This window comes from Arachis duranensis, chromosome 3, assembly GCF_000817695.3.
Source record: "Arachis duranensis cultivar V14167 chromosome 3, aradu.V14167.gnm2.J7QH, whole genome shotgun sequence".
NCBI lineage: Eukaryota > Viridiplantae > Streptophyta > Magnoliopsida > Fabales > Fabaceae > Arachis > Arachis duranensis.
In genome coordinates this window covers 4,642,818-4,658,312 of record NC_029774.3, presented here as the reverse complement: position 1 = coordinate 4,658,312, position 15,495 = coordinate 4,642,818, and the positions used below count along the sequence as shown (strand labels likewise).

The window sequence follows — 15,495 nt, the reverse complement described above, 5'->3', positions numbered from 1 at the left end:
TGAACCAATCTTCTGTCCCTTATTTTCTTCCAATAATGTCTTCTGGTATTGAGGGAGTGATTTAAAAATAGCACGGAAATCATTTTTTATTGTAAGGTTTTTGTTTATTTGTGATATTTTTTTTTTTATTTGTGGAGGTTCATAATTTTCAGTAAATGATTTGTGGGGGTTCTAAAATTCTTAAAATTTGAGATGCCACGAGGTTTTTTATAGGAGTTGTGTGTGTTTAGTGAAGGGTTTTATATTGAACTTTTATGGTAGTTTTAAATTACTTTTGTGGCACTTTAAAAATTCTATAAATTGATTTTTTAATTTAACACAAATTAACTATTTTGTGAGATTTTTAAACTTCTACAAATCCTGTAATTATTTATTTTTAATTTCAAATCATTCATTAATTTCATCTCATTTACATATTCTCAAATTAAAAATTTATTTTTTAATATCATTTACATAGCTCAACCGACTCTGATTCTATAGAGGAGTAAGACAATGTTCTAAAAATAACAGAATAAAACAAAAGCAACACCTTGTAATGACCAAATGCCACTTTTTTGGAACAATCCATCATATGAAATAGAGTTCAAATAAAAGTCCATCGAATTCAACCATCATAATATAGAACAAACTAATTTCTCATTTGAAACACCACCACGAGATAAAAAGAATGAAAAAATTAAAATCAAATAAAATAAGCTGCTCCGTAAATCAATGTTTTTTCCTTGATAATAAAGAATAAACTATATACATAGCATTTCAAAAACACTAAAGATAATGAAAAAAATAAGGGATAAGTACTGTTTTGGTCCCTAATGTTGAGGGTCAGAATTGAAACCGTTCCTGATGTAATTTTTTATTTAGAATCGTCCTTAATGTTCCATTTCACTTTAAAATCGTCCTTTCTAATAAACTTTGTTTCTAAATAACAAAAATACCCTTTTTTCCACCATTTTATTCTTCTTGTTCTCCTTCTTGGAGAACAAATTCTCTTGTTCTTCTTCTTCCATTAACAAAACTCAAAATTTCAAATTTTTAAATACAATTAACAAAACCCAATTACAAGAATTAAAAATACCCAAATTTATCTTCAATTACAAAAATAAAAAATCTATAAATTTAATTACCAAGAAATCAAATACAAGAATAAGACAAAAAATTAGGGAGAAACAAGAAATCCAAAAAAAAAAGCAACAGCAATCTAGAAATCAGAACAAGAACAAAATCAACAATAAAAATTAGAGAATTAGGGATTATGATGAATAAATCCATTATTCAAATCCAAATTCAACAAATACTAATAATCAGATTCAACAACACCAACAACTAAAACATTATTCAAATCCAGAAATAACAACATCAAATTCAACAACCAAATCAACACACAACAACAATAAAAATCAGAAAATAACAAATCAAAATCACATTAGAAGTAGAAGCAGGAGCAGACCCAGAGGATGCAGAAGTAGAAGCACTCAAGCAGAAGCAGAAAGTAGAAGACGAAGCAGAAGCAGTCAAGCAGACCCAGAAGAAGCAAAATACGAAGTAGAAACAGAGGGCGATGCAAGAAGCAGAAGCGGCGAGGCGGCGAGGCGCAGCAACAAGGCGGCGAGGAGCAGTGGCGAGAACGCGGCGGTGAGAAGCAGCGGTGCAGAAGTAGAAGCTCTCTCCCTGACTTGCGGCGGCGACGGCAACTCCAAGTTTCGCCGGCGGCGTTTCCTTCCCCTCTCTCCCTTTCCCTTTTCCTCCCTCCACCCCGCGTCCTTTCCCCTTTTCCTTTCTCCCCTCCCCTTGTGTCTTTTCTTTTTTTTTTAATTTTATAATTTTTTATTTAAAAGAACAATTTATAAAAAAAAATTATTAGAAATGACGATTTTAAAATGAAGTGCAACATTAAGGACGATTCTAAATAAAAAGTTACATCAGGAACGGTTTTGATTCTGACCCTCAATGTTAGAAACCAAAACAATACTTATCCCAAAGAATAATGTAGAACCTGATGAAAGCAAATGTGATTTAATCAACAAACTAATCAAATTCTTAGTTCCAGACTACTAGATCTATCTCAAGCTCTTTGTACTTTAGTTTTTGCTTTATACAAAGACCACATATAAGAAAAGTATGCTCATTATACAAGTAGTGTTCTATATATTATATATTATAAATGAAAAAATAGAAATTAACATATTAAGAACTAAAATCAAAGAGTAGCAATATAGTATAAACCAGTATAATATATATTACAACTTGTAAGACAATATACTCTGAAAAATAGGAAACTAATTTGTATCTTTAGGAACATATTAAAATATCAATTAATAGGACAAGAGAACAATTAATTAATCAAGTAATTATAATTCACAATTAGAAAGAGAGATGAAGAATCATGATCATAACAAATAATCAAATCTAAAATAATAAAAAACACAAAAAAAACGTAAAAAGACAAATGAAGCTCTTCAAAATAAAATGATATTGATCCAGAAGCAGATAAAGACCGCTTCGGATCTCAACATACACATATATTCAATCCAAGCAACTTTTGAATTCCTAAACCATCCATTGTTAGCTACATGATGACATTAATATGGCAAAAAATCAAAATGCGCATAACATAGTTAACCCGTTCGTCCACTAAAGAAAACGGTACAAAACAAAAAATAAACATGACCAAAAATAAATAAATAAATAAAAAGAAGAAGAAACAGCAATATGAAAATAGCTAAAAAAAAAGAAAGAACACATATAGGAAAATTCAGAAGCAGAGCAAATGAAATTTGCAAAGATCTGATATGTGAAGAGTTTTACTTAGCAATCATTCTGGCGATGAAATCCTCGTAACGAATCTTACCATCGGGGCCAATATCAACCTCTCTAATCCAGAAGCTCTCGATCCAGAAATTCTCTACTGCAATGGACACGGCAGTCGTGACGGTGCCAGCGGCGGAAATGGCTGCGGGATCGACAGAAAAAATGGCATAGAAAACTTAGGGTTCTCTTTGAGCTAATTCAATCTCTCGTTTTGAAAAAAAAAAGAGAAAATTAGGTTTTGTTCCAAAATTTAATTTTAATTAATTATTAGTAGAGATTTTTTAAGTTGCCATTGTGGAAGTTTTTAGAAACCTTCGCTAAAATACTCCCTCAAATATAAGCAAAAATCTTGTAGTGTTCAAATAGATCATTTAAATAAAATTGGAAATCGGGTGAACTAAAATTCAAGTTGGAGCTAATAGTGTCAACAATAATTAGGGATGGCAATGGATAGAGTATGGTAGGGTTTGGATTTAACTCTAACTTTATCTATAGATTGAAATTTTTTATATAAACTCAACCTTATTCTACCCGCAGGATGAGAATATCCCAAGTTCCCAACCCTAATCCTACCTGTTCCGAGGGTTACCTGAAACTGAAAGTCGATCTCGGATGAGATCTTCTGTACTGGTCGGAGCTATCGTGTCCGACTTGTTGGACTTGGGGGGTACCGCTGATCCTTCGTCACCGGAGGGTGGTGGTACCTGCAAGAGTCTCCAATGCTTAAGTTAGCACGTGCTTTAGGCAGGATTTTGTGTAGAATCAGAGTATGAGTTATACCTGGGTGCTCCAGTGTATTTATAATGGTGTGGGGTGGCTTTTTTAGAGATAAGTTAGTTATCTTATCTTATCTTTTGAGTGAAGTCATCTTATCTTATTAGGCCAACCACCTTTGGAGTGGGCTGTGTCCCTCTGCTTGGGCCTACTTGGGCCTTTGTAGCGATTTGGCCGAGCTCTTTAAGGGAGAAGTCGGTGGTCATCCAACCTGAAGAGGTCGGACGTTCCTATCTGAAGTCAACTCGGGTCGTATAGCTCGACCCATGGTATGAACACTATCTATTTTTAATCTGCGGGTACCTGACTCTACCCACGAGTTACCAAAAAGATGGAACATTATTATATAACTTGATGATAATTTAAAATAGAACTGAATCTTATGTAAAAAAAAAAAGTATTAAATTATCAATTAATGATATTTTTTTAGTGGCTAAGAATCTTTTGCATTTAGTGAGAAGTATTTGATTCAATATCCACTTGAAACATATTTTTATATAAGTATATAACATATACATATATAAGGTGCCAGTTAATCGAATAAGGTTAAAGCTCAACCTACACTCTACTCGACCCATACAAAAATCTTACTCTATCTGCTACGGATCGAGTTGGCAACTTTATCCGTTTAAATTGGATCGAATTGAATACCCCGATAAAATGTATGTTGCCATCCCTAACAATAATGATGATAATATTAGATACCACTTCAAAAAGATTTGGTCCTGAAAAACACCCTAAATCAACTACCTTCAAACACTTAAGAAAAATATTATTATAATAGTCTTGTGATACTTTCTTCTAATATTGGTTTTGCCTTGATGATTGCCTTTTTCTGCCTAGAAGAACACTTAAATTAATTAGCATAAAAGATTTGAAAAAAAAAATCATTATTATGAAACAAATTTATATAGAGATTAGAAATTGAGAGGGAGAACGAATTACGTACTTGAAAGAGAGTTATGTGCATAGCTTTTGTCTCCTACATCACTATTCATGGGAGGATATTTTGGGTTGACATACCAACTTTCAAGCTTTTTTGAAGAAATGTTAGGGGATTAAAATAATTTATTATTTTTTGTCTAATATTTAACTATCGATATTTAAAAATATGAATTAAAAGTATATTATTGAATTGCTAAACTAAAGAAATTAAGTTGATGGCTAAAAGTATTGGTCAAAAACAATAATTTTACTCACCACAAGAAAATAGTTGAGTACTGTCGAATTTATCGTCAGAATACATTTGACGGTATAAACGGCACTGAAAAATATTTATTGGCAGATTATTTCGTCTGACGTTAATTACTGGCGAATTTTGCGTCGAATTTTGCAATTAATACGATGAAAATAAGTTGGTGGTTATCGTTGGATTTTTCGACGGTAATTTTGGCCCTATATTATATTTTGTAGTGTCCATTTATCATCGAATTATTTTACCGGTAAATTCGATAACATGCAATTTTTTACAGTTAAAAAATTGACAGTAGAGATAAAATTAAAACTTATTTAAATGTTAAAAATAAAATAAAATTAAATTAAATATTAGAGATAATTTTAAAAAAATTTTAACACGTTGAAAGACAAAAAAAACATGCTTTACGTCTTTACCCAATTATTTTTTTTTTCAAAAAGCATGGACATAATACATACATGCCATTTATAAGGAAAAGAAAATGGTAAGACATACCACATACGATTTTTTTTTTCGTTTTGTCAAATCAGAATTTTGAAGTCTGATTTTTATTTTGTATGGAAGGGAATGATCAGGCATTTGGATTTGGGGTTGTTCACATATTATTCTTTTATATTTTTAAAGCCCACATAATAATCTGTAATCTGTACCACTCCATGAAAACTGGACTTTGAATGTCCTCATTGACCCATTGATTATTCATTTTTCAAAACATACGTATAACTGAAAATTGAAAGAAAAAAAAACCCTATTAGGATCAATGATTGAGACATTAAAGCCGGGGTCGTTCTCACTAGGTTGAGATTGTTGAGTCGCAGCCTCAAATCTTTGCGCATAGTCCGCCTGTGTAACACACATTGTGATTAGAATGACAATTAATTGACTTTAAACCGAATACATTTCAAATTTAGAATTAATTGAAACTCACATAATGAGCTGCAGAACGCTCATCAGCAAATCTCTCCTAGTTGGCCTTCAACGTATTAGTATACTTGAAGGTCTCTGCTAATGTCACCTCACGCTCCAACAATTTAGACTACACATATTGAAACTAACTAATAAAATAAATCAAGTAACAATTAATTCAAGTAATAATTAACAAAGATTAGCAAACTACATACTAGCCTGCTCTTCGTCTGCATGAAAGTCGCCGGTCCACCAATATACTTCGATGACCTCGGTGAAACCCTGTTAGTTCTGTTCGTCAGACAATGACGCTTGAACCCCTCATTAGTACTAAAATGGACGTCCAGTTCCTTCTTAATATCTGGATGGAGCCAAATCGTAAGGTGGTCGCGCCCCTGACAAACGTCCTGCATCATCTGCTGAAGTCACCTAACTATTCGATGGTCGTAGATCTTCCTTATCAAGATATCATGTTCTCTATCCCATATAAATTTCTCCTGCACAAAGTAATTCAACAATATTAGTTAGTCGAAATAAAATACAGTTAATTCAATAATATTGGGTTCTTACCGCTCACTTCTGAAATTATCGCTCTCTGGTCACAGCAAGGATCTTTCTGTAGTTCGACCATGGGTTGTTGTATATGGATTTAATCACATTGGAGATCTTCTGTGTACATGCATTATTGTTTGGTGTAAACTTATCAATGAAAAACTTACGATTAACAAACACATAAAAACACATAAAACTTAACAAATTCAAAATAGATTGTGGATAAAAGACATGAAAATAGTACTCACGCCTGCATGCCATCAGATCACATCCTCATCCGTATGACGGGTAGTGGTGGAGGGGCATCTGACTGAGACGCATTAGAAGATTCATCCACCGTGGTCTCTGTCGATAGAGTTGGAGGAGGAGTAGTAAAAGGAGGCACGTAGTTGGAGTTCGGGACCATAATGAACTCTTGGTCCAGTAGACCCGCATGTGACCTCACAATGGTCAATGGGATAGTCAGGGTAGAGGGCAATGACTGAGAAGTTCCTAAGGTACTGGTGGAAACTCTCCTTCTACCACGACTATGAGACTGTCTCGTGATACCTCTACTATCTGTCGTCATGTCTGCAAAGAGAATACCAATTAACACTAATCAACATATATACAATACAAATCCTTCAACTATATTATTTCAAAAATATTTTGACATAACCTCCCCTAAAATTGGACATATATTTACCTTTACGATTCCCATAAATCCTACTAACCTCAATCCGCAACATCAGTCAAAACTCAATTAAATTCACAACATTTCCAACAGAAAATATTAACTTGTTTATACTATTGTATATATTCATAAGAGCATCATATATATTGATATTTAAATCTCAAAGAATGTCATTATATGTAACATTAATCATTATATATTTATTTAAAAATATAGAAAATTAAGTAAATTTCACCAAGATTTGAAAAAATGAGTGTTAAATTGTTGCCTTAAACTAAATAATGTCTTCAATAACTATACATATGAATTAGAATAATCCTAAAAATAATATACTTACATTTTCATAATAAATGAGTACAACCTAATACTTTAAATTTAACATATCTTAACAACTTAAATCCTCTAGCTAAAACTAAAAATTAAATCTAACTCGAGGATAATACTAATTATCAACTAAATAAACACAAATTAGACATAGAAACATATAATCGAACACTTGACATGTTAAAGCATAAAACAATAAGAAATAGCACAACTAAGTTTTCATTCAACATCAATTCACACAATTCAGCATCAATGATACAACAATCAGTAGGACATTACAGAAATTCAGCAAAAAATCAATTAATCTATTCCAAACAAATTCAAATTCAAGAAACATAAAAGCATGTTGAACTAGTTTTTATAAATTCTATAATTGATTATAAATTATCACCTAATTAAAACAACAAGCAACTTGAAAAGAAAATTAAAGCACTAAAAAATAATTTTCAAGTAAAAGATTAAGAACAAATTAAATCAACAATAATAATAAAAAATATAATGAAAACTTAACTAAGCAATCTGAATAATCAACACAAATCAACAATAATCAACACAAATCTTATTTTATAATAACAAATAAGTTCAGACCTTAATCCTATTTTAGAAATTTAGAAGCATTACATGAAATGAGTTTTAACAGGAGAATGAAACGGCTGAGCAGGAGCTTTTGACCTTCCTCCTCACGCTGGTGCAAGAAGAAGAAGAAGAAGAACAGAAGCGGCGACAGAAGCATTTGCAGTAGCAACGGCAGCAGAACGGTGAGAGCGTGCTGTCAGAGGGGCTGCTGGAGAGGAGGGAGCTAATGGTGAGGTGTTGGCGGAGAGGAGATGAGAGAGAGTTAGAGAGAGACTGGGAGGCAAGAGGAGAGAGAGAGAGATAAAGAGAGAGAGAGAGAGAATTTAAAGTACAATTACCATCGAATTTACTGGCAAATAAATCCGACTATGGGTCAGAAAAACACAACATTTCACTAAACATATTTACCGTTGAAATAATTCAACGGTAAATCCGACACTAAATTTCGCGCCAATCTTTCTTGAATTCCCTCCAATTATTATTAGTAAATTTATCATCGAAAATGGAAATCCACCAATAATTCTTTAACCTAACAAATTTGACATTGAAATCCACGGTAAAGCCACCACTAATATCCGTTGTTAAATCCAACGTATTTTACGTCTTTCTTGTAGTGACTAGTTCTTAAGCTTTTTTCTATTTTTATTATATGACTAGAATAAGACCCGCGCGATCCACGGGGTGGTAAATTAATTATAGTATATAATAAATATTAAAAATTGTTATGTTTTGTAGAATTAAATTAAATATGTGTAAACTAAAGTTAAATTTGAAAGGTATTTTATTTAAATTAATTTATAGTACAAAAGATTTGGATGTTGGAGTTGTACAAAGTGACATTTTTATTTGGTTGTTTGACTTTTACATTTATTTTAGTTCATGTCTTTTTATGTAGCACTCACCCTCTTTTTTTTATTGGTTGTTATTTGAGTTGTTGCTTTCTTCTTTCTTCCGAAGATGTGTCTTGAATTTGTATGATTTTATTTCTCCTTAATCTCTTGATATACATGCAGTTTTTCAATGACATCTATAATAAAAAGAACAAAAATGTGTAGATTATTTTTTTGAATAAGTTGTTTTTAATAAGAATAATTGAAATAGTATAAAGTAAAATTACCCGTTAATATTTTTTTTTACCCACTCTATCAGACAATGTCTCAAATAATGCAAATTCAAAATAGTGTTAAAGAATGTTTAAAATTGAATCTTTAATTTCGTTCACAACAGTTGTGAGTAAAAAGTTTGCTTTCATTGTACCTTTAATTGGTCTATACAAATCATTTGTATCTTCTATTCTCAAATTTTTTATAGTATCGACTTTTTCTTCTTGTAAAAATATTTGAAATTTTTTCATCATTTTTTTTCTTCACAATTACACGAAAAGGTGTTCCCTGCAGTGTTAGTAAATCGTAGTTAATAATTAGTTAAAAAAATTGATTACATTTTTTTAAGTTACTAGAAAAGGAACAATAAATAGCATATTGAAAGAAGTATAATAATTAAAAGCGATATTAAAATACAATTATATATAAAGTATTATAAAATAATATAAAAAGTATAAAAAACAAAAATAATTAAAGTATTTTTCTCGTAAATTCAATTTAAAAATACAATAAATATGTTTATTTTGCACATTTTCATCTAATATAATCATTTCTAAGCAAAAAGGCTCCTCTTCATTTGTGGGTGTTAATATTTTTCATAGACGAACCACACGAATCTTGATAAACCAATTGTCGATCTATTTGGTGATGATATTGTCCAAAGAATGATGCTTCATCGAGTAAGTTTGAGATGTTGTGTAGTTCAGAAAAGGAATAGTGATAAGAGACTTATATAAGTAGTTCAATAGTATGGATTTTGAATATTTGTAATATAAAAATTATTATGATTAATAATATTATTATGATATTTATAATATGGATGTTTATTAAATTCAATGAGTTATTTATACAATTAATAAATCAATTATTGAGGTTATAAATTTATTGTATTGTTTATAATAGTAAGATATAATAAATATATGGATATGAATTCAAATATTGAATGACTATGTAGGTTATAAACTTAGTTAAACACTATTAATTTCTAATTATTGTTATTAGTAATTTTGTACCATAATTTACATATATTTCTATTACTTGTATATTCTTTTGTATATATTTTTTTGCTGATTTGAAAATAATAGTTGATTTGACAAAAAATGAGTGGTTTATTCTAAAGTTTTGTCAAGTAAGCAATATTGCTGATTTGACATTAGTAGAAGAAGAAATATCTCTTAAAAGTATTAAAGTAATGTGTGTAAACTTATCCATCTACTTTTATATATTAAAAATAAATGACTAAACGAAAAATTAAATGAATGTTATGATTAGTAATAATTATTGAGAAATATTAGGGAGCCATTAGAATTTATTATTTTTGACCACAATATTTAAAAGTGTGAGATAAAATATGTTGTTAAATTATTAGACTAAAGAAATTGAATTGATAGTTAAAAGTGATGGCAAAAAATAAAATAAATTTTGATAGTCTTTTAGTATTTCTTATGATTAATATCTATATTATTATCTTATTTTTGTAAAAAATAATAAAATAAAATATTTATGGAAAAAAATTTACAATCGCCTAAACATTATATTTAAACATAATAATTTTTAGTGCAACTATTTTTTATGACATTATTTAAGAAGAGACCTATAAAAACGGGAATACACTGTAGTATCGTTTTTGCATTTGGACATCAAACATTCATTATACAAATTACAAAATGCAAGAAAGGAAGAGGGGGGGAAGTTAAAAGAACAATAAATGTGAGCCACGTAACAATACATACCTCTTTATATTAAGCATTTTTAATAAGAGACACTATAAAATTTGGAAATTCCAATATTTGAATATCCCTAAGAAGTTGGGCAACCTTATCTTTAAACCTAAGGAACAACTCATCCATGATCCTTTCTCCAAAATGAGCCTTTAAAAGAGGTTCAGTAACAGCTCTAATGTATTTAGCTATAAACTCCCCTGTCATATTCTCATCAAGTTTATTGCCATTAGCACCTTCTTCATTATTCATCATGTTCCCATGCCAACCCATCCACATAGTTTCCACTTTGTGAAGAATGAAAGACCCTTCTTCCTCAATTGTTTGTTTAACTTCTTCCATTGAAGGGTCATAATTTGGGATATTGAAGGATTTCAAAGTTTCCTTTTCAATCAAATTCTGTCACAGCACATATATTTATTTTTTATTCAAGCTATAAATACTACACAATAATGTATAGCAAAAATTAAGAACTAAGCAATGATATGTATAGAATATATATTAGAATATATATATATAATAGGCATATTAAAAATATGTAAAATTTTAAATGTATACAAATACACAATTATTTAATTTTTTATGTATATAAAACATTTTTAAATACTATGTGTAAACGATACAAAGAAATATTTAGTATTGAAAATTGATGTTGAGAAATTAAAGAGAAATGAAGTAAAAGCCAGAGGAAGAAGCAAAGGAAAAGTTTGTACACGATAAATATATTATTGTTCATGTTTCCTTAATTTCAAATTTTTTAAATAAATGATTTTATGACATGTAAAATTTTTATGACTAAATTTAGTATTTAATTTTTATTGATTTCAGAAGTATTATTTTGCCTTCCAATAAATGTTAAAACCATCTCACCACCTGGTACCAATTCTTCTGAACGTGACTTCAGAAACGCTTTCAAGTTTCTTTGGAATTGGCTAAGATACGCTTTCTGCATTGCTCTAGGACTTGTACTTGTTAAATATATGCCGTCTTTTTCCACTGCTTCACCTCCATCGGCATCAATAAACTCCTCTGGAGCCTATAAGAAATTTAAAGAAACAAATATATATATATATATAAAATCCAAAAAGGATGTAGGTCAATATTTCATGTCTTTGTATTTTATCTTTATTATCTAATTATTTTAGGGGTATAAAAAGTATAATTTTTTATACCAAAATATATGTGTGTTTAATTTGCCCTTATTTTCTCTATAAATAATGCAGCATAATATTTCTGTATTTTTTATTTTAGTATGGTCTCGAACTAAAACTTATATAAAATTAATATATTTCAATATAAAATGTACACTACGAAAAAGAAAATTTAGTGACACTTTAGTTGTCTTTAGTCAATGAAAATAGTTATTAAAATATTTACAGAAAATTAGAGTACACTAACTCTTTATACTTTGTCGTTAATTAAAAAATTTTAGCGGTATATACTATATAGTAATCATCAAGCAAAACCTTTTTAATGCTAACGAAATCCTTATAACTTGTCACGATATATAACATAGAATAATAATAATAAAAGTAAATATAAAAATTGTCAAAAAAGTAAATCAACTAATAAAAAAGAATAGTATAACCATAACACTATTGTGACTAAAATTAGTTTTTCTTATAGTGGTATTGAAAGCAAGGTTTTAATATATTGAAAAAAAAAGTGATATAAGGAATGAGAAAAAATATATAATTTGTTATTGGATATATAAACATGAGTTTGGTATATTATTTACCTGAGAAAGCCAATGTAGACTATAAGAACAATGAAAGAAGTGCATGGAAGAAGTAGGAAAGAGCCTCTTGTAGAACGAGTTGCATTAATGAAACATGGACCAATCTTGTTTCCCTTCTTCTCTTCCAATGTTTTGTAGAATTGAGGGAGTGCTTTGAGAATAGTATTGAAATCATTTTCAAATAAATCATTCAAATAAAATTGGAAATCAGGTAAGCTAAGATTCAAGTTGGAGCTAGTAGTGTCAACAATGTTGATGATATTATATATCACTTGAAGAGTATTTGGTCCTGAAGAACACCCTAAATCAGCAACCTTCAAACACTTGGGAAGAATATTATAATAGAGTCTTGTCATACTTTCTTCTAATATTGGTTTTGCCTTGATAATTGCTTTTTTCTGCTTAGAAGAACACTCAAATTAATTAGTATATATAAAAAAAATTAACATTATTATAGTGTGACAATTTATATGTATATAAAAAGAAGGAGAGTGTATGTATACTTGAAAGAAAGAGTTATGTGCATAGCTTTTATCTCCTTCACCACTATTCATGTGGAGGATTTGTTGGGTTGACATACCAACTTCCAAGTCTTTTGCTTCCTTTGTAATGCACTTGCTACCTAATTTGAAGAGCATCAGAGAGTATTAATTATGATGACCAAAGAATTATGTAGAAAAATGGTAAATCTAATTCTGAACTGGTTAATTACTTATATTAAATTACCATTTCTTATCTAAAAAATGTTTTAATTTTTTATAAAATATTTTAATTTTGATTTGTTCTTCTTCATTGAAAATTTAAAAAGATTGATGATGCAGTTTAGGGGTGTATGCGGATCGAATCGGATCGGATATGACCGAAAATTCGATCCAATCCACACAATTTTCATCGGATCGGATATCGGAGATATCTACATAATTAAACTTTTTCTTTTTAATCATATTTCTATGTAAAAAATTTAATAAAAATATTTCTTTCACACTTTTAAACTTATTTATTCCTAAAATATTTTTAATTAAATTTTTCTAAATAACAAAAATAAAATAATACAATATATAAATAATAATTATTAACTGAAACATACAAATAAGTAAATATAATACCAAACACGTATTTATTTATTTTTAATTATTATTGTGCAGATCTGCGGATCCGCAAATCAGATATGCGGATGTAGAGCAGATATCCGCAATCCGATCAATATGCAAATTATATCCGCAATTTTTGTATCGAATACGAATATTTACTGCGAATCTGTGGATACGATCCGATTCATGAATACCTCTAATGCAGTTTGTACGAAATATAATAAAAGAAACAAAACATTGTTACAAACAATTTAATAAAATTCACTATTATTATATATTTTTAAGATAAAAAATATTAGAAAATTATTAAAATTTATTGTTCTTGCTATCACTTAATTATTAATTTAATTTTTTTAGTTTAATAATTTAATAACATATTTTATTTTATATTTTTAAATATCAATAATTAATTGATAATAAAAAATAATAAATTATTATAATTCTTTAGCATCTCTTTTTTAAAATAAAATTATAAAGAAAACACTAGAACAGATAAAGTAAGGATAATGAGGGGGCGATAGATTTTTGTACTATCCGTCTCGTCCTACAATGACACACAGGTAAATACCGTAAATTAAACATAAATTAAAAAAAATGTTTTTTTTTATCTGCTACACTCATATTCTGTAAACATAATTTTATAAATAACTAAACATAATAGGTAGAAACTCACCTGCAGTTGACTGCAGGTGAAATTGTTTCTGGATCGTTGACACGTGTTACTGTATGGTTTAAAAAAACCGATTTATTTTATACAAATGGTTTTTTTAAAAAAATCGGTTTGAATAAATCAAATAACTACTTTTAAAATAATTTAAATTCTTTCTGCGTGTTATTCCTAAATTCCTAACAGATGAATTTGATATGTTCTTCTTCTTCATTCATATTGACCAATTTTTCTTTAAATTTATCTGAAATTTTTTTATTTAATTTTTGTTAAATATATATATACAAATTGTTTGAAAAAGTAAAATTTAGTATTTTGAAAAAGAAACAAAATTCACGGTTTTTTTTATAGAAATGGCATAAGTGATATCATCTTTCTTTTTTTTTGTCTCTGTTTCTATTTTCTTGATGAGTTTTGTTTTGTTTTCATAACTTACATTTTCAGTTGCTTTTAAATTAAGCTGTAAAAATATGTTCAATTGCAAATTTATCGTTAAATTAAATTTTATGGTAATCAATCAATTAACTTTTATTTTACTAATAAATTATTTTCATGCAAATTATTGTTAATTTTTTAATATTATTCTATAAATAAATTATTTTTTTAAGATAATAAGACTATAATTTACTTGTCTAGAAATTATGATTTCACTGTCATACACGTTTTTGTGTTTTTACTTATCAACTAAAATTTATTTTTTAATAAAATTAGAATTTATTTTCAATAAAACAAAAGTATCTAATCACTCATGCTATCAACTAGTCTACGTTATACCATAATTACATTTTTGTCTTCCATCACATGAAATTGCCATGAATTATCTTGGCATTTATGATCCTGAACATCAAAATGGTGTGATGACATAAATATGTACGTATTTATTAAATCATTTTTATCATTCACAGAGGAATGAATAAAAACATAAATTAAGAAATGCATTTGAAATAATAAATTTGATTAAGAAATATAAATAAAAGGAACATACCTAATTGAAAGTTTCATATTAGTTCTGAAAAAGGGATTGAAAGAGAACGAATTTTACGTGCGAAACGAAGAAGAAGGGAATAAAAGTAACTGCTTGGTCCAATTCAAACCGATTTTTTTAAATAAACCATTTATATAAAATAAACCGATTTTTTTTAAACCATATAATAACACATGTCAGCCATCCAGAAGTAACTTCACCTGCAGGTGAGTTTCTGCCAACATAATATTTGAACTTTTTTTTTATGTCTCCTTCGCTACACTTGTCTAAAAAACATAATATATATACACATAAATAAATATAAAAAAATCAAAGACGAAAAAAGATGAGAGATTTGTGAAAGAAGAACTGAAGAAGAAAAAATATAATAAAAAATAGGGAA

General features: G+C 28.7%; 1 protein-coding gene across 1 annotated transcript; it reads right to left on the bottom strand.

The window, feature by feature from the left end:
• Positions 1 to 11,457: 11,457 nt before the first annotated feature.
• On the bottom strand, positions 11,458 to 14,233 carry LOC110279624 (probable jasmonic acid carboxyl methyltransferase 2). The gene is made up of 4 exons (XM_021139612.2): positions 14,135 to 14,233; positions 12,874 to 12,992; positions 12,371 to 12,768; positions 11,458 to 11,668 (listed from the first exon to the last, which is right to left on the bottom strand). The coding sequence occupies exons 2-4, from the start codon at positions 12,946 to 12,948 to the stop codon at positions 11,605 to 11,607; spliced, it is 537 nt and encodes a 178-aa protein (XP_020995271.2). The 5' UTR covers positions 12,949 to 12,992; positions 14,135 to 14,233; the 3' UTR covers positions 11,458 to 11,604.
• Between the last annotated feature and the right edge of the window lie 1,262 nt (positions 14,234 to 15,495).